Genomic DNA, 20,738 nt, shown 5'->3' with positions numbered 1-20,738 from the left:
TGTAAGCCTTCAGTCTTAAAAGCTGAGCTGCACATAGTAGTTTCTTTAAAAAAGAGCTGGAGAATCTGGCCTAAAGCAGAGTATATTTTAAAATATCGTTTTTTATGGCGACGAAATTGTCTATCTGCATGGACAAACACTACCATAAGTTCAAGTTTAGTCAGAGAAGAAAGATGGAAATTAATAATCTTAGAAACTGACTTGTCTTCTCTGTACTGCTGCCTAGTGCATCCCATCTGGCTTCAAAGCATAAAATTCATAAATTTAAAATAAAAAAGAGTGAAGACTTTCATATTTCTGTCAAAGTCAGTTCCTTTCTCCCTAGGGGTCAGTAACAAGAAAGAATTTTAATTTATAAAGCAGAAACATTTGTAAGCTTGCCTGCTAAATCAGTGATTATTCATTGAAATACATATCTCTGCTTTATTTACATATCTGTTTTTATTTCTCTGCAAGCACAGGTTTTCAAGCAAAAATAGCAACAGAAATTGCAAGATCTAGGAGGTGCAATAATAAATTGCAATATCTTCTAAAAAGTAAATAAGATTATTGCTTTAGGCTGGTAAAAGATTTTTGGGGGGTTGTATAAGATTTTCAGGAAAACATTTCCGCAAAATCACACTGCAGAGTAGTCCCACCAAGAAATATAGAGTTACAAATGGAAGCATCACAAAGACTGAAAATGACACATTACTGCCTGGGTTTCAATGGTACCTGGTCACCATCTGCCACATCAGCAATAAAAGAAGATCTCTTGGAGCTACAAGGTTTACTTTGGAAACCAAGCAAAGTCTTGAGTATAAAACAATCAACTAGAGCAATCGAACCACAAACTGCAATCAAATCACACCATAGTTTTGATGTCTAGCAGCTGGAATAGTTATCTGCTATTTTTCATAAGTGTCAGTCATTCACCAATGCTCAATGAATGGCATCTCCAGGGCTCAATGGGAATTTATTATTATTCAATACACTCAACTCCATCAACATTACTGAGTTGCAATAACATTTGTGGCATTCATGTCCAGTGCACTGAGTACCTAGCATACCTCTCTCAACTGAAAAGACAGGCAAGTAAAAAAAGGCAAATATGAGATCGGAAAAAGAAAACAGAGCAATTTATAAAAGCAATGTCCTATGAGGTACTATATTACCCATTAAAATAATTCACAGGTATGGAGATAGTTGCCCACATTCTTATCTGAAAATCTAAAGAAACATGATTCACTAACTGGTTACATACATGCATACATACAGTTTCCAACAAATCAAGGTGTACTTTTACTTTCTTCCTCTTATTTTAATTCGAAATAGAGCTGCTACAAATGTCCCTTTAAGTTCTTGTTCATGCAGGCTTCAACAGGGAATATTGTAAGTTATATTTACTTAAATTAATAACACAGGTAATAAGTATGTTGACAGAATTGTGTTTTGAAGTAGTATAAAAATATACACTCCAATGTGTCCCCTTTATGCTATGCTTTCCCACAGGTATTTAGCAGACAAAATATGAGCCAAAACATGCATATGTGAGTCTCTCAAATCTGCTTATCCTTAAACACGGAAAGTTTGCAAGTATGAAGCCTGCCTATTTGGCAGCTGCCCTATTTGCAGTTTCTTCCTCCCTGCAGCAGCAGTCCTACCTTCCAGCCATATTACTGCATATTGCTGAAGTAATTCTCCTGCATTTGCTGTTCCAGGACTTTTGAATAGAGAACAGTAGCATTTTTAATTCACTACTAAAAAGACAGAAGTGTTTGTTTAAGCAATCTGCTGTGTGTTTACACTATGTAACTTTTGTAATAACTGGACAGAAAATGAGCAACACATATAACGCCAGGTTATTATTATATAATAGCAGATAGCTTTTAATTCAAAGGTAAAGAAATGGTGCCATCTGGTGCCAAAAGTGACACACAGAGAGAAATACTGCATTTTCTATCCCAAGAAATAACTGTCCCATAACTATGCATTACCATTTCATTTGCCATAATGTTGTCTGGACATTAGGATACATTTAACTGAAAAAAACCAATTTAATAAGCCACATCATACCAACAGCATGAGCTTCTTATCTGGTTTTAAGTCTATCTGCTTAGCTAGCTTCAAGCAAGTCTCAAAAGCTACTCAGCTAATTTATGACAGTTGCTTATTTTTTGGGGTCAATGAGCTGCCATTGAGCTCATGCTGTTGCATTTTGGCTGTCATACCTCATGATGTGAAATCTGGAGCTGGAGTTCCTGGATGTTACTCGTTGCTATTGGCTTGTCTTGGATCTCACGATGGGCACTCTCTATCATCTGCTGTAAATGTTTCATTTCTTGCTCATATTGCTCATACTGAACAACTGCTTCCTAGGCAGGGGAAAAAAATATTGAGTTGTCTACATGAAAATAAGTATTTACTTATTCCTAGCATGACTGATCTCCCTTCTGAAGTAGGGCAAACAACATCTGTCCTGTACTCTCATCTAATCAGTAAAGCAGGAATATAGTCAGGAAAAAAGTCCGTTCTGAAATACTGTGAACTGTACTGAATTCAGTGGTTTAATCCATTTAAATATTTACCAAAAAAACCCACCATTCATATGATTTTTCTCTTCTTTGGGAATATCATTTACGTGTTTAAGTATGAATTCAAGCAATTGAGCAAAACTTGGTTTTCTTGTATTTAGCAAGACTTGAAAATGCAAATATAATGCATGCTGAATGGTTCCAAAATCAGAAAGCAAATATATAATAGAATCATTTGGGTTGAAAGAGACCCTTAAAGGTCATCTAGTCCACATCCCCCCTGCAATGGCCAGGGACATCTTCATATACATACATTTTTAATAAAGAGAAAAAAAATCACGATTTTTATCGTACAATGATATTTAGTGAATTCAGTAGTTAATATGCAATTATTATAAACAGTTGATGTTATGAAGATATATTAGTTACATTAGTTAATGTAACATGTTAATGTTACACGCACATGTTAATGTGCACGTAAATTATAAAAGTAATATGCAATTGTACATTAGACATTTGTCTAGTTAATCCTACCAGCATTACAAAAAAACACAGCAAACTCAAGGAGAGTATTCTCAAGGAAGAACTGAGATGAGAGTCTGATGAGTAAATCAACTAACAACATGATTATAAATGTTAAAATCCCTAAAATGTGGAGTCAGAAATAACTGAAGCAGAAAAGAGGAATGCACAAAGATACGAGATTCTGTTTTCATCACAGTTTGTATGGCACCATTCAATTTACTCAGGGTAACTTATGGGATGGAGTTGCACTTGCCTGTAAGATGTTGCACTGCTGAATGGCAGTGTGCTGCAGGCGGCTGGCCTCCTCCTGGAGTTGGAGGGCACTGTGGCACATCGGCAAGCTGGTGACAACCTCTTCAGGAATCCTCAGGGCACTCTGACAGACTTGCACTGCCTGAACCTTTGGCTTCAGTGACTCCATTTCAGATAACAGATGCTGGAAACAAAGTCAGTGCCAGAATAAGTCAGTTTTGCAGAACTCCCAGAGTACGTGATACAGTAAAATAAGAATTAATTCAAACACTACAACAAACAACAAATTTGAGTACCTATTTTCTAAACTGAGTATAATCCAGTCATACTTTGTCTCCATTTGCTAAACATGAAATCAGCATTCTTTTAAATACTAGTTAAGCAAAAAAACCCCATATCATAGAAATAAAAATAATTAATTAAAAAGCATAGTAGTACCTATTTCTAAATGTCTAAAATATTTCTGTTAATATATTTTAAAAAAATATCTTTCCAAAATCTACAAAACAAAGAAGCATAGGAGTAATTTATATATACATATATGTTAACATTAAAATGTAAGCAGAACTGCCTGCTGAGACACAAAACATTTTCAAACTAGCAAATAAATTCCACTGTATTCACAGTCTTCCTTTGAAAATACGAACCACTGTTAAAAATGTTGCCTAAAATTCAAAAGGCAATTGCACAGAAAAAAACACAGCTATAGAGAAATGTTTTCCTTTAAAAAAATCATGCACTAGATGCCTTTGTTAATAGTCTCTATTCTGTTCACAATGTTCATTCAAGATGTCTGTTCACATGCCTGAGAAGGGTCTAAGTGCAATGACTGAAGGACAGATTTCATCAGCATTCTTATCTTCATTGGGAATTTTAATGTACTCACAGACAGAAAAGTATTTTTATTTTTTTTAAAAAAGGCATGTTAGAAAATGCCTTAGCATATTAGACAGGATTTAAGTTCAATAGATAAAAAACAGCTAGACAATGTATGTGGCAAACACGGATCAAGAGACTGGCGTCTTCCTTCTCCCAGACAATGTGCAGAAAGATAGCTAAGTGGATCTAAAGTGCATATTGATGAGAGGATTGTAGTTTGCTCTTTATTCCTATGCCTTCATGACATATGGTGGATAATCAGAAATTTGGTATAATGACTTATTCCTTGTGCATCACTGGTGAGACCTTTCCTTTAGCAGACCCCATACTGCTGGAAATAAGTGACTTTATTGTGCAATTGGCACTCAGAGGTAGCCTGGGAGCTGCATGCTAGCCAGGCACTCGCCAAGACTCCCTCTCAGGTCTGGTGAAACATGTGAGCAGGGTTTACAGCCTCTTTTTGTAGAAAAGAAAGTCGTACTGCGAGACCTTCTAGACGAAGACGAAGAACATAGATACAACAGCGTATGCTTCATATTCCTTTACTCTTATGTTGGGTGATATGTTTCACTTATACACTTCCATGCCATATTCTGAAATTCTGCTGCAATTCCCAAGAATAAAGACTGCATATTTTTTATCAAGAGAGAAAGCTCTGCAAATTTACCTTTCATCCATATGTTTTCCTGCAGATTTTAATTATAAAGTGGATCTGTTGACATTTAGTTTTTACCAGCTGACAAGGACGGTTAAATCTCTACATTAGCTTGAAGTCAGAAATATTTCTTAATCAACTCAGAAACTTATAACTTGGGTTATTTTTCTTATCATGACATTCAAACCAAAAATAACAAATTGACAAATCTCTATAGTAGGCCAAGTGCGATACAGAAAGCAGCAACATCTTACATAGGTAATTCAAGTAAACATACAAAAAAGTAATAGGGCTTAAGGAGACTGAATTTTCTCTTAGCTTTCCCATTGACTGTTGAGGGAGCTAGCAACACACTATCTCAGCGCATCTCTATCTATAAAATGGTGATAACAATCCAGACTTTCTTTTGGAAGTAGTTTAAGAACGCATTGATTAAAAGCACCAGATAAGAAATGGGCTTTATTATTATTATTACCCATACAGATTAGACTTGGACTGGATACACATTTTTCAGAATTGCATCAGCCTAAGAACAGAATCATAAAGGAATATGCTTCAACAATTCCCTTGGAGAGAATGATTTTTCCCATTCCACCCTTTATTCCCTTGGTAGTAATTTGGGGCAAGACTGTGAAACAATGACCCATCTAAGAAACACCACAACTGGTCTCATGAACATTCATTATTCTTTATGTACGCTCACGCTACTCAAGTGCTAACTTTGAGGTCCTAGGCTTTCACCTGTCTGTGAGAAAGTTGTTCTTTCAAGCTCAAATGCCCAAGCTCTGGAGAAGTCAGTGTGGCTTGGGCTTGCTCCAGAGCAGTCTGCAGGGCTCTCAGCTCAACTTCAAATTTCTTCATGTCCTGTAACACAAAAAATATGAATCAGGGACGAATAAGCAAAAAAAAAGAAAAAAAAAATCACTGTAAACATATCTGTTTGGATCTTGTAGCTACATCCTTTATATACAGTTCCAAAACTAATCCATACTTCTAACAATAAATTTTAAATATTTAAACTACTGGATAAAAATACTGGTCAAATGACAGTCTAGAAAAAGAGGTCTCAAAGCCAGCATTTTTATTCTAAGTACTTCCTCAATTTGAAATAGAATATGTACTTTATAAAGCTAATTTCATAAAGTCTAAGGCTGAGAAAACAACTCAAGATGTTCTCTAGTCATCTTCCTGTAATAAGATGCGAGATAACTGTGTTATCTTTACAAACTAATATTTTTTCAGATTGTCCCTGTACATTTGGTGTTGCCCAAGCATCCCAAAAGCCATGAGCTCTAAATCACCACCCAAACCATTAATGGGAATATTGAGTAAGTACCAGATCCAAGAGAGAACACTACAAACATCATCTTGATGTATCCCCTCTTTTTGTGTTGTGAACCATTTATAATTACATACTAGGTAAGTTTTCCAGCCAGCTTTACATCTACCTAATGTATTTTCAACTAGATAAGCTTATTAACTTTGTTAAGAACAGTATCATGTAAAACATTGTTAAAGTCAAGATATATGACATATTGTACATTTATCTACAAAGCCTATTATAAAGCCTATTATAAATTGGACACTTCTGATATGATTTTCTTTCTTCATAAATCTGTGCTGGCTTTTATTAATCTTTCTTATAAAAATTTACAAAGAGTTTATTCAATTGTTCCAATATTTCCCTGAGAACTGAAGCTACTAAGTTTCACTTCTGCTATGCTTACTTATAAGCAAATCTCCAGCTTGTTACATGAAAAAAAAAAAATTTAGAAAAGTCTTCAAGTCATAAACTGTGGTTTACTGATTTGTGCTTCTGTATTGGAAAAAAATCTTCATCAAAACCACTCTGTTACACTGTTATGGCTGTTACAGTTGCAGTACTGTGTCTTATAAATGTTATCAAAGAGTAAAACATGGAGGACCATTTTCAACCTTAGACGTGATTGTCTGAACAATTTACAACAGTCTATTCTCTTAGTGGCTTTTAGGTATTTTCCTAATCAATAGCGTGCAGCTGTAGCAGGTGAAAGCAGAAAAAAACTATAAATATAGTAATGATACCATTCCATTTTTTTCCCTGAATTACTGCATCCTCTTTTTTTTTTTAAAGGTAAAATTTCTTGCCCTCGAGGTAAGACCAAGTAGAAAAGACTTCTGTGTTTTTCCCTGTGTCTTGTACCAGTTTAGTATGCTCTCAGGTGTTGCATAGGCATAACACATATTTACATTAAAAATATAATATAATATGGAAGAGCTACACAAAAATGTCAGGGACATGGAAAAGCACATTCATTCTCCTCATTGCACTCCCTTGCAGAAGTAAGTCTAACATTATGGAATCCTGGTCTGGTCCAGCACTGATCTGAATTAATAGATACCAGGCTTTAGTTATCTTGTAAGAGAAAAAAGGACACGGCACAGTATAAGTACCAATAGAGACACTTTTGAAGTATCTAAACAGAGGTACTCCATGTCATTTAAGACACATCATGATCCATCCAAAATGGGATGGATATGACAGGACCCGCAAGATTCTTGTCTCCATCTGGAAGAGCACCTAAAGGCAGTATCTCAAACGATACAAGACATCTAACTTTAGACAACACAATCGTTCTCTCCATAGACCACAGATAATCTGAACTGCTAATAGTCTTAGAAAGATGATGTACACACCACCCTAGCTGTCAGCTAGCATTAGAAAAACTGCTTTTGTCTACCTTGGCAGCATCTTGGAGACTTGGTATCCGCGCTTTGATAACTTGCTGTAACTCCTCTGTCCGCCGCCCCAGTTCCAGCACTTGCTGTGACATTGTTTCAGTACAGTACACACTTGCCAGATACTCAATCCTCTCCATCATAGCCTCAAGATCACCATGAATCTCTCCAGACTCATCGAGCATAGTCTAGATGAAGATATGAAGAAACTGAATGCCAGGGTTGAACTTCAGATTAAACACACCTTTAAGTATATTCCTGGTCTGCAAACTCTTCAATTTCTACACATGTAAGCATATGATTAAGTTCTACTGATTTCCAATAAGGCTTGGGCAGTATGCTTAATTCTTAGTGTACACAGAAGTGCTTCAGCTGATGGAGACCGTGAAACATAAAGCTTCAGCAGCTATATATAACACACTCATTTCAGTGTTTTGCTATAAACACTTGGCTGTAAAAATATAATATACACAATCTACAGTTAGGATTTATTCTGGAAGACTGATGTACCGAATAGGAAGCAACAGAAAGCACTTAGGTGCAGTGTTATAGCAGGTCAGTTCTCACTAAAGCTGCCTGAAAAAGAGCTACTGAAGTGTTCTGTGGGATTGGTTAAGTCCATATCCACAACAACTTTTGAAGCAAAAGTTCATGAAGCCAAATGTTCTTGAGTAAACATCGATCAACTTTGAATCACATAGTGTTATCCAACAACATATCTTAAATTCAATCTTGAAAACAACCACCTTGGGGAATCAGTCAAAGAACCCTAGCATTTTAAGATTATTTTCTTGAAGGAAAGAAGGCAAAAAAAGGTGTAGGAAATAAAAACTCACTGCTTAGAAAAATAATTTTATTTATACATTGCCTTTTAAATTTCATAGCTCACATAATCACCTGGTAGGCTTTAAACTGATCACGAAGCTGAGAGGAAGAATTCCATGTTATACTACCGTGCACTAGGATATTTGCTTTCTCAATCCATTTCAATATGAACTCTAGCATCTCATTGTATTCTTCCAAGTGTGAAGCAGCCTGGACATAAAAGAAAAAAGAAAAAAAAAAGAAGTGTAAGATGTAATTCTGTACAGTAAAATAAAAATCAATAAAATTGATATTTTATTTAATATCATAAATTAAATAAATAATTAAAATTAAATAAATTAAATTTAGTAAATTAAATAAATTTTATTTATTTATTTATTATTTTATTTATTATATTATAAATATTTATTTAATTTAAGGAAAAGCCGTTAAAACAATCCCCAAGTTAAAAACAGTAAATAAATTTTATTTAATTTACTGTTTTTAACTTGGGGATTGTTTTAACGGCTTTTCCTTACTGTCGAATACAATTTAATTCTGCATTTATAGGTCTGCTTCCAGTAATAAGCATATCTATTCCAGGGTGAAAAAAAGGCACTATAAAGAATATAGGTCACACTGGGACAGTACACCAATATATATCTCTAGAGGGTACGCTTGCTGCACGTATTTCAGCCTCACACATAAGTTCCAAAATACCTTCTTACTCCGTTTATGGCTCACTGCAAGACTCTTTTATGTCATTCCTTATTTTAATTTATCTCTTTCCATGTTATCCCCCAAATCACTTTTCTAAAGCCTGCTTTGTCCACTCAGCATGTCATATTTCCAAAAAGAGAAACTTTGCTCTTATTCCAAAATACAGGACTCTGCTTTTCTGATTCATCCAATTATATTTAGTAAAGATCACATGATAATGACCCACCCATGCGTCTCATGCAGGTGAGATGCAAGCCCTGACTATTAATGGACAGATGTGCCAAGAAATGCTCCTTCTTTCATAACAACAGGGAAATACTTAAGAGGCTTGCATGCTTCTTCTGCTTGTGAAGAGAAACATCAGAAAGGATTTGAAATCATACCTGACTAAGCTTGGCTGCTCTGTACTCAGCCTGCCGTATGGTCTGTTGGTGCAATGCAGTGAGCTTCCCTATCCTGTTAGCCAGCTGCTTAGCCAGCGGTACATTCTGCTCTGCAAAGTCCTGGACTGATGCATCTAATTCCAACAACTTTATATTGCAGCTGTCCAACTCTTCACCAAGGATCTAGACAGAAAAACAAGAAAATCAGTGAAGTATTAGATTAGGTTGATCATTTCTAGTCCACCTTGCAACTTCAATACCCTGCCCGAAGTCTCCATAGTTTGTTACACTTTTGTACTGGCTGGAAACTCAATGGTTGTCCAAGCAGGAAGGCAGAATAGCTGGATGTTTGGTCATCTCTTAAATGTGTGCTATTACTCTTTCTTCTCTGACTTCCTGGCTGAAATGGATAATCCGTTTCCCTACCACAGCAAAAGACTGAGTCACTTCAGAGTGACATTAACTGTTCCTGGCCATCTTTCTGAATAAATAGTCAGCACAGATTGTCACGACAAGGACTTTTATTTATTGGAAAGGAGTTTCATTTTGTTGCTGTCTTAAAATATACCCATACAAACTCAAAATGCACTTATTAATGCACTATGAAATCTTTCATTTTCATTTGAAATTTGCATTTTCATAGTTTGATCTTGACATAGGGGCAGTCTGCATCATGCTAGACTTTGAATAGAAACAATTTTGTAATGGATTTTGATTACCATAGCGACAAAGTTTCTGAAAAGTTTAAAAAGAAAAACTAAAAGCTTTTCCATGTTTCTTTTAGACTGGTCACTCACCTACAGGCTACAGTTGCTTGTTTTTTATACCTAAGGTGTTAACAATTCATTGGCTTTGTGATATAAATAAAGTAAGTCTCATGAAACACCTTTCCAACTAGTTTTAGAAATAGGCAATCATCAGACAAAAAATTATTCAGAACACTGCTCTAGCTATAGGTGCTTCAAGAATTTACTTCAAGCTCTTTGGATTAAAGCTGGCCTGGCAGACACACCTTAGAGTGCAAGTCATGATCAATCATTATGAGAAACAAATATTATACCATGAATAGTCGCATGACTTAGTGACATAGCTGTCTATGTGCGGACATAAAGACAGATGCTGAACTCATCTAAACACAAAGGCACACATAATTCAGGCAGGCTAAATAAATGTCTCTACTATAGAAACAATGCAAAATTTATATGCTGTTTAAATGTGAATGAATTGATATTAATTTTATTTTTCACAATCAGTTTCAATATTAATGTAAAAATATTTACTGCTGTAATCAAAGCCAATGCAATCTCAGTTGTATCAGCTGGGCATTGAGATAAATGCAGTTGAGGGAACTTTACTAAATCTCCAGTGACAGAGAGGTTTCATCTAAGCAACATGGGAAAGCACATTTCTCTGGCTTTCTGCTTAATTACTAGGATTGAGGAGATGCACTAGTTTTAAAGGGATATAGTTCAGTGACACTTTCTGCAAAGTGAATGGTACTTCAGACCACACTGAGAAAAAACCCTTGGTAAAAAGCAGGTAATTCTTGACATACCGACATGCCAAATTCTCTCTTATTTAGTATGCTTTGTTCACTTTCAGACAGTAACTTGATCAAGTTTATCTTTGACTCATTAAAAAAGCAAAGCAAACAAGCAAACAAAAATCCTATTCTCAACCCAAAACCTCTACCTCCCCCTCAATAAAAATCACATACTTCCATTTGATAATCCTAACTTGGTCATTTCACCTCAGTTCAGACGAGCTTTTCTGAGCGGAGTGCATACCTAAGATTAAAAAAAACTACAAAGAAAGAGTCCTTTGTATTACCTTTAACTGCACCAGTAGCATTTTAACACATTATTGTACCAGATGATACAGTAGTCTATTTACCACAAGTAAAGGTGGACTGTATAGTCTTTACAGCACAGACCGGAACAAGGAGCAGTTTAGAAGCTTCTCAGGTTTTCCCAGATTGCAATAATATTAATTATTTAGAAGGAACAGCATAACTTTGTCTACCTAACTTGCTTTTACTCTTAGCTATTTCTTCCAAGTTCCATTACTTGCTCAAATCCCTCTATGGGCCAGTTTGCAAAGAATATAATGTAAAAAAATCTCATTCTTCTGTAGAACTACAAAACCCAAATATCTCATGCAAGTCTTCACAAATACAAGTTTGATATGAAGGGAATCTCCCAATTCAGAAGAATTTATGATGTAAGCAAATAAGAGAAGCCTTGTCTTACCTTTTGTTCAAGTTTAGCTTGTGCTATATCATTTGTTTTCTTTTTTAGTTTGGAAAGAATAGCATTTAGTTCATTTGCTATTCCCTGGATTTTCTCACCAAACTCTTGATTCAATGTTTTGATCCGCTGAGTTTCTTTTTCTTTTGTTTGAATCTGTCAACAATAAGAATTAAATTCAGTAACCAGAAATCTCTCCTCCTGAAAGGAGATGAACTTTCATTTAAATTACACTTAATGTAAAGGAAGAAAGTAATAAAACCACTCTACATTGTCATAGTTTGACTACACTTGGATACTGTATTTCAATAAGTTATGAAGTCAAAAGAAGTGCTATAGATTTGTTATGCATTTATCTACTATGCTTTACCTGATCTTGTACAGTTACAAGGGCCAGACCAACTTCTGCTAAATGAAGAGAGAGTTCAGAAGGCAAAACGGTATAAAGCCCCAAGTATTTATTCTGTTGCTGTTCAGCCATTTTTTCAACAGCCTGGCGATGAGCAGTTACTTCACCAAGGAGAGACTAATGACAGAAAAACATTTTTGTTAAGAATAGTGGAAAAAACCTGTCTGTATAAACTTAGGAAATGCAGACACTACATGCAGCTTTCAATAAAGTTGATTGCTTTCAAATTTTTAATCAGTTCATTGAAAATAATTGTATCTTTGGATCTACTGGATTCTCATTTATGGCTGTCCAGTTCTCTGTTCCCATGTGACCATATGTATATAGAAAAGGTCAAGTTTCCAGCACCTCCAGTGAAATTAATTTATTTTATTTTGTTGCTCCCCCAGCCCTCACTGAAACTGCTGAGATAAAAAAGAAATGCCACATTCTGTCCACTCACATTCTATAGTTCCCCCATATTTTATATGAGAGGGGAATAATTACTAAGGTACCTAAACCAGCATAAATGCAAATATTTAAATATCTTTAAAATAAAGTTTTACAGGTCCCTAGCTACTTTATGCTATATGAATTTGTCTGGTGACTTACTCAAAAGCTAATGAATACCGCCTAATTTCAATTTGTGGTAGTTTTGGACTCATTAACACTCACTAGCAGATTACAGTGGAGATAAATATTGCAATCAAGAAACTGACAATTTGATATACCTGCAACTCCTGAAGTTGAGTATCCACTTCCGCATCGGGGCTTAATAAATATTCTTTTGTTTCCTGGATCCAGGACTGCACAATATTAATCTCTGCTTCAACCTCCTCACGCTCCTTCAGTTCCTGTTTCACCATCTTCACACCTTTTTTCACTTTCTGTTGCATACTTCAGAAACAAATAAATAAATAACTATTTGTGAAGACTTAAATAATGTCTAAAACCATTGCTTTGTCAAAAAATATTGAATAAAAAAAAAAAGATTGATAGCCTCGCCTCCATGGTAATAAAAAATAGGGCAATGTTGCAACAGGTTATTAAAGCAGCACATATAAATTTCTCATGTTCATTCTTCAGTTCTTTCCTTTTAAGGTTTATGTGTTTTGACATTGAGTCCACAATTCTTTTGAAGAAATGCAAATATTTACAATACAAACACCTATATCTGATCTTATCCCTATAGACTGCCCTTATTGACAGTGATGGAAGCAGGCAATTCTAGGGCATGATTTAGGATGATTCATCAACATTCTAAAAGAAACTTCTAAAACAGGTCAGGAAAACTGCATCTTAGACCTGTCTATTTCACTCCACTAATTAGAGAGTGAGAATTAACCAGTTCAGATGCGGATACCTACAATCTAATAATAGAATAATTTAAGAATATAATAATATAATGTTATGTGATTCCCCCCTACTGGTGGGATTTGCATTGGCAGAATACATAGGATAAGGTATGGTCCAAAATCAGTTATAACTTTACTGCTGTTTATACAGCTCTTACATAAGTTAGTTTTATTATGCAAAGCAGGAAGTATATATTCTAAAATTCATAATCCTGCAAATGGAAATAAAAAATAAAGGTAAAAATTACTTTAAGATAATTTTAAATTAATGCTTCTTTTATATATACTAACTAGTATTTATTTTAAGCATCGTGATTCTTAATGGTAATAAAAATAAGTCGTGAGCTTTTGTTAATGAATTAATTGTAGGATATATTTCTTCTAATGAATCTCTTAAAATATTGCCTTACTTGTGGCATCGGTCTTGAACTGCTTTGATTTCTTGCATGACTGGTAGTTCCTCCTGAGACAGAGGCTTTATTTCCACATCTTGAAGCATGCTGACAGCGTGCTGTTTGAGCAGGCTGATAGATGATAGCCGGTGCTCCACCTCCAGAAAGAAACTGCTGTGGTAATCCAGGAGTTCCAGGAGCTCTGCTTTGGATGCCTTTTCTACTGAGCTTTCTGGTAAGCGACCCTGTAGCTCATCTATTGCTACAGTGGCTTTCTGAATCTATGGAAAGAGATGCAGTCTTGGCAATAATCAAATTAAAAAGAAGGTAGTACAATTGATACCAAAAGGTGCTAAATTCAGTGCTGCACATTTAGATGCTGTAAAACAGTTGTGGTATATATGTTGCTTGCACAAAGGTCTCTGTAACAGATATAAAATCATGTCCTAATACTTCTAGATCTAGCTAGGTAGCCCTAGCTTTTCACACTGGATTTGCTAAGGTAGTTTTTGTCAAGTGATAAGTGGCTCCTCATATTTTTTAACATTTATTATCCTTATTGCCATGGGACCTAGAGCTCTACCCCAGGGCAGACCCCCTATTTGGCACAGGCATACATTTAAGAAAAAGATTATCCCCATTCCCAGAGATCCTGTAAACTGAGCATGAAATAATGGACAACGACAGATAAAAAAGTCAAGTAGGCTATAAGAAAAAAAAAACCAAACAATCAGTGAGCAGTGACAAGCAATACTATTACTGTATACATGTAGAAATCACAACTTCAAACTCTTCAGGGGAAGAAAACAAAAAAAAAAAAAAACAAAAAAAAAAGAAGATGTGGACTTAATTTAGAATAGACTATTTGGGGAAATGTAGAAGAGAAGATTCTGAAAAATGAAAAAAACTCTGTATGTCCTGTACATCTATGAATACAGAAGAACAGTGCAGGTCTTGAAGACAGTGGTTCTAAACCTAGGTCTTCCATGGTTGTTTTTTACTGTGGCCTGAGAAAAATCGCTGTGACTCCTGCTATCAGCTTTTTCTACCTTAAGATGATTAATAAGGCAGTATAATGAGTGAAAACCCATGTGCTATTAAAAAAGGAGTTAGCAAGACTAGAAGTTACCTTATCATTAAAGGCCTTCCATTCTTGCACTGCATCTTCCAAAATTTTCTCTTGTTCTTGGGCTACATTCCGGAGACGAGTCCAGCGCTGCCAAACTGTTGTCATGGATCTACTTATAGTCGCCTTACTGGCATCATTGCTAACTTTTTCCAGCTGTGATGCCTTTTCTTCTAGAGCTGTGATCTTCTCATGGAAGGAATTCACCACTGACACAAGAGTCTGAAAAAGCAAAGAATAACTGATTTTCCCTTTTTATCACACAACTCATAACTATTCAATACACTTACAGGCAGATAAGCCACTCCCATTCACTGCAAAGAAGAGAGACCCCACACTGAATGAGGTCGTTAAGGTCTCACTTTATTTTTCACACACAATATGTTAACTACAGCTACTTCAGGGACCTGGTCCAAAATGCAACTCCCTGGAAGCATAAGAAATCTAGTGTAATCGGATTATGTCTTCCTTGTTTATCTCTCAAAAGGGATGCAAATCAGTGTTCAGGACCATTCTCACACCAAAGGCTAAATTCTATTAAAGGCTAAAAATGAAAGAAGCAATTCAGATGTTTAAGCATACATTTATGTCATATTTATCTCTAATGCCATTTCAGGTATCCAAGGTTGTCAGTATATTCTCATGAAGATTCCAGACATGACACTACTTTTAGGGAAGATTCCTGACTTCACAGAGATACAGCTGGAGACTAGGAAGGATGTCTTACGGATCACTACCTTACACATATTAAGGCAACTGATCTAATTAGTACCCTAAATGCTAGTGGATAAAGTAATTATTTTATTATTTATTATTTAATTATTATATTAATTATTTTAGTTATTATATTAATATTTTAATTATTTATTTATTTTAATTATTTATTATTATTTATTTAATTATTTCTTTCTTTTAGATTAAATAAGAGTTAACAATAAACTCCAACCCTTCCAGTCCTAGTAAAACTATTCCACATGATCCAAAGTAGACTGATGTTTCTGCTGATTTGAATTTCTTGTAGGGTATACAATTTTAGGAGTTATGTACTCAAGGCTTTTAGGAACCTCCTAGTTCCTTCCAATTCTCTACAATCATAGGCACACAGACAGACACTAAGCTGAAAAGCAATTAAAAATATCTGTCCCAATGACCCCATTAATATAAAGGATGTTCTGCACAATACAAAACACTTCTTGCTGTGCTATGATACATTTCAGCACTACAGGAAAAGATCTAAAAACTCAAATTCATGTTGCCACAGGGACCTACATAACATACATTTATTTTCAGGGAAGGAAAAGGATTTAATGTAATTTTCAGTACATTACCTTATGGGTTATCAATTTCTCTTCTGCCTCATGAGAGGAAGCAGCTTTAGCTACTGAGAATTCAGATAATTTCTTCTCAGCCTCATTCATCACTTCAATAACCTTCTGTCTTGCTGCCTGGTACTCCTGCCACTCAGAAGCACACCTTAAACAAATATAGATCCAGAAAGAACAATTTAATGCACTATAAAACCATTCAAAAATCAGGAATATTGTTGCATCTTGTTTTCAATGTAACTGCTTAGTTTTGCCATTATGCAGTATTTTCCAAGAAAAAGAAGTATTATTGGGAAAGAGCATACATAGAAGCATACACTCCTGATTCTCAGCTGTGCCTTACAGACATAACTTGGTATATAATAGCACTTGATTTTTCCTCAATGACTCTGTCTAGGTTGTGTTTTAAGCTCACTCAAACTTTTGGAACCGAGAACATTCAAGAATAATAAGTAACATAGCCATAGTGGTTAAAAAGGTATTTCCTTTTAGTTCAGATTGCCTGTTTCAATTTCCTTTGGTTTTGCACAGGTTTTGTGCCAGATGAAATAAGTATTAGGCATCTTCTAGTCATCCTGGTGCCGTTCCAAGCTTTATAGAACTTTATCATAGCTCCCTCAGGATCACACATCTAGTCAGTCAGTGACAGGAGAAAACAGAATCTGAGAGCTCCGAATTCCAATATCCAATTCTCTCATCAGTATCACATTTTGCAAAGTTCAATTACTGTTGTGATCTCTTTCTTTCATCATTAAGTGATCTTAAAATGAAAGAAAAACAAAAAAGATGAATATACCTTTGCAACTGCTCTTGCTGGGTTTTGGCTTCTTGCTTTGTCCCTTTGGCCTTTTCCTCCAATGCAGCTACACTTTGCACCAGCTGCTCTCTTGCTGTGGCTTGGATAAAGGTCTCTATCTCAGACACAAGGCCTTGTAACTCCTTCAAATGACCACTGAACTGACTTTCTGTGCTGAAAAACTCAATATGGTTCCTCAGGTTCTCCTCGGAGTTCTCAACATCAAGACCATTTCTTGCTAAATGTAGAAATTCCTGAGCATCTTCAAGCCAGTCATTTGCTATCTGCATCACTTGGTAGTATCTTTGGCAGAGGCTATATAATTTATTCAAGGTAGCCTGAAATAAAAGGGAAAATGATACAGAGGGTCACAGACATAAAATTCACGGCAGCAACAAAAATATCCTCTGCTGAACATCTGGATTTTCCCCAAGCTTACTTTCTTTTCCCTTTATTATATCTAAAATATAGGTTTGGAGAGACTATATTGAACTAGTTTTTAAGCGATTTTATACTTCTATATACAGGTATAAATGCCTATTTACGAAGACTTTTCCATCTCTCCCCCTGAGTCATTCATGGCAACAGGCCACAACCTAAGTAATTATAAAAAACAAACAGCAGCATTATTAAAATCATTCTTTCATGATGATTAAAAGCATCAAGCCACAGAGCCATATTTTTTTCATTTTCCTGAGCAAGAACCTAATGACACTTAGGGTACACTAACCTGTCTCATGTGTATAGCTTCTTGAACTTCACTGTCTAGTTCTGTCAGCTCAGCAAGGGTGTTTTCCAGGTCAGCAGGTATCAGCTCCTTTGCTTTCATATATTTCTCTTTCTCTTTATTGCTCAGTGCATTCATTATTCTCAGGCTTGACTGTACTTCTTCCTGATGTATCTGAACCTTTCGGATTTCTTCTTGGATGCATTGCAGTTTGAGGTCCAAACTTAATGTCCCATTAAGTTCTGTTTTCACCCACCTCAACCAGTCAAGTGATCGGCAGATTTCTGTCTGGAAGTCTATGCTTTGCACAAGTCTGTTCTCACACTCCATCACGATGTCACCAATGGTAGCATGCAAAGACTTAAGTTTCTCTTGCCAAGACTGCACTTGATGATTTGTTGTCTCATATGCAGATGAGTCAAGCTGAGGAGAAAGGGCTTCTAGATGTTCAGTTATTTGCTTTAGAAGACTCCCTGAGTCTTGCAAGTTGCCCACCAGAGAATGGTATATTTTCAACTTTTCTTCTATTGGGAGCGTTTCTTCATTTACCTTAATCTGCTCCATCTTCACTGCCTCTAGTTGTGCCTCAAACTGCATACACATTTTCTCATGTTTCTGGCATGCCTCTACTGTGTCTTCCAACAGGCTGATTTTCTGTTCTATTTGCCTCTTCAACTTGTGATATAATGCGACAAGTTTTAACATCTCATCTGGTTGCCACGGCTGGCCAGTGCTTCGAAAAGCCTCCTTCTTCTGGTTTAGTTCATCCACTGCTGCACCAAGGCTCACCACTTCACCTAAGAGATCTTTGTAGGCCTGCTGGAGTGACAAAACTTCTTTGGCTAAAACAGCACTTGGAGCTTTGTCCATGTTAATAAACTGATCTTCTAGCTCATTCAGAGCTTTACTTGTCAACTCAATCAAAGAAGCATACTCTTTTCTGGCATAAATTGCCTCCTGAACCTTATATAATTTTTCTTTTGCCAGAGCAGTGACAATATTGAATTGCTGAGGGAGAATCTTAAGTTTTTCATCCAGATAAGAATGATCCACTTCGTTAAGTGATGGTAGGATTTCCTGGCCATCTCTTTGCAGTGCTAGTAAAAGATTTTCATATTCTGGGGATTGCTCAAGAATCTGTTGATATTTTGCCAACTGTGTGTATAGTTCAGAGTTACTATTCATTACATTGACTTCTGGGAAGGTGACAATATCAGCTTGTTTTATCCAATGGCAAGCTTTATCCAAGTCTTCTTTGAAATATTTCCTAGAAACTACATTTTTCTCCAGTTCTAACAGTCTCTGGTTACACCTTTGTAAAACAGTGTCATACACATTCTGTAGTTCTTGCAGTTTACCTAACACTTCACTCTTTTCTTGTTCTGTTGCTTCTTTCATTACATCCCGTCCCTGAGCCCACAACCCTGTGAGTTCATTTTGAAATGCCTTCAGGTTAGCCTGGGCATTCTTACAAGTCCTGATCTGTTTGTTCACATCTTCAGGCAACAGACAAATGTGTTCTGGAAATGTTACCTTCTTCTCATGCTGCTGAATTTGGTTTGTAGCCTGAAAGACTGCCAAAAGAAACTGGGTCTTTTCAGACAGTGCTTTATTCAGGTGCTTTCTCCTCTGGCCAGCCAGACTGCTGAGACAATCTAGGTGGTGCTGTGCATCAGACAGTGCTTTCTGCAGCTCCTGCCTTTCATTGAGGCCCAGGTTGGTCATCACCCTGTCAGCATCCTTCACGAGCATCTTCAGAACAAGCTGCTTGGCTTCAAGCTCACTGCAAATGGTAAGATGATCCATGAGAAGACTCTGAGCCAAATCTGGAGGAGGGCTCTGTTTAAGAGCCTCTGACATACTAGGTTGCTGCTCCTCTGCCCATTCCATTAATTCCTGAAATTTGGAACGCACCAAACTGAGCTCTTCTAGAGTCCAAATGGAAACCTGAATTTTCCTTTTGACAAGGTCCTCCAGCTGAGTCCAGCGTTGCTCAAAATGACCATATTGCTCCTTTATTAATTCTTTGTCATCCATATTCAGATGCTCTATCATCTTCTGTTTCCGATCTTTCAAATCTTCCAAAGCAAATCTCCTTTCCTGTAGTGCTGCTGACAATTTTTGTAAAGCTTCAAGATGCATGTTTGTACTTTCAGCATCAGATCTGTTAACAAAACAGACAGGACAAATTAATTATTAGATCCTAACTCAGAACAGACTTTTAAAATAAGTCAGGATGAATTATAAGCACTTTATATACTGAAATCAATACAGTATAAATACCTACAGTTACTGTTTGGAAGGCACCAGTATTGAATAATATTGAATATTTGGGACACAACAACCCTGTGCAGTGCTACAGGCTTGGGAAAGAGTGGCTGGAAAGCTGCCTCGAGGAGAAGTAACTCAGGGTGTTGGTTGACAGCCAACTGAATGTGAGCCAACAGGGTGCTCAGGTGGCCAAGAAGGCCAATAGCATCTTGGCTTCTATCAGAAAAGGCGTGGTCAGCAAGACCAGGGAAGTGTACTCAGCTCTGGTGAGGCTGCACCTTGAATACTGTGTCTGGTTTTGGACCCCTCACTACAAGAAAGATGCTGAGGTCCAGGAGTGTGTCCAGATAAAAGCAACAAAGCTGGTGAAGGGGCTGGAGAACAAGTCTTATGAGAAGCGGCTGAGAGAACTGGGGTTGTTTAGCCTGGAGAAGAGGCTAAGGGGAGAATTTATCATCTACAACTACCAGAAAGGAGGTTGTAGAAAGGGGGGGCGTTGGTCTCTTCACTCAAGTGACAGGCGATAGGATGAGAGGGAATGGCCTTAAGCTGTGTTAGGGAAAGTTTAGATTGGACATTAGGAACAACTTCTTCACTGAAAGGGTTATCAAGCACTGGAAAAGGCTACCCAGGGAGGTGGCTGAATCACTACCCCTGGAGGTA

General features: G+C 36.4%; 1 protein-coding gene across 1 annotated transcript in view; it reads right to left on the bottom strand.

Moving 5' to 3' along the window:
- SYNE1 (spectrin repeat containing nuclear envelope protein 1) overlaps positions 1-20,738 on the bottom strand; it is a 320,695-nt gene that overhangs the window by 118,302 nt on the left and 181,655 nt on the right. Inside the window, exons 79-92 of the mRNA XM_054062229.1 lie at positions 17,808-19,968; positions 17,078-17,415; positions 16,285-16,429; positions 14,960-15,178; positions 13,849-14,111; positions 12,815-12,980; positions 12,066-12,221; positions 11,699-11,851; positions 9,450-9,632; positions 8,440-8,577; positions 7,545-7,730; positions 5,566-5,688; positions 3,288-3,474; positions 2,211-2,350 (exon numbers count right to left, since the gene is read on the bottom strand). Coding sequence (XP_053918204.1) covers positions 2,211-2,350; positions 3,288-3,474; positions 5,566-5,688; positions 7,545-7,730; positions 8,440-8,577; positions 9,450-9,632; positions 11,699-11,851; positions 12,066-12,221; positions 12,815-12,980; positions 13,849-14,111; positions 14,960-15,178; positions 16,285-16,429; positions 17,078-17,415; positions 17,808-19,968 — 4,558 coding nt within the window. The remainder of the gene's footprint in view (positions 1-2,210; positions 2,351-3,287; positions 3,475-5,565; positions 5,689-7,544; positions 7,731-8,439; positions 8,578-9,449; positions 9,633-11,698; positions 11,852-12,065; positions 12,222-12,814; positions 12,981-13,848; positions 14,112-14,959; positions 15,179-16,284; positions 16,430-17,077; positions 17,416-17,807; positions 19,969-20,738) is intronic.

Source organism: Cuculus canorus, chromosome 3 (genome assembly GCF_017976375.1).
Source record: "Cuculus canorus isolate bCucCan1 chromosome 3, bCucCan1.pri, whole genome shotgun sequence".
NCBI lineage: Eukaryota > Metazoa > Chordata > Aves > Cuculiformes > Cuculidae > Cuculus > Cuculus canorus.
Note: the sequence above shows the minus strand (reverse complement) of the source record. Positions and strands in the feature narration are given on the sequence as shown.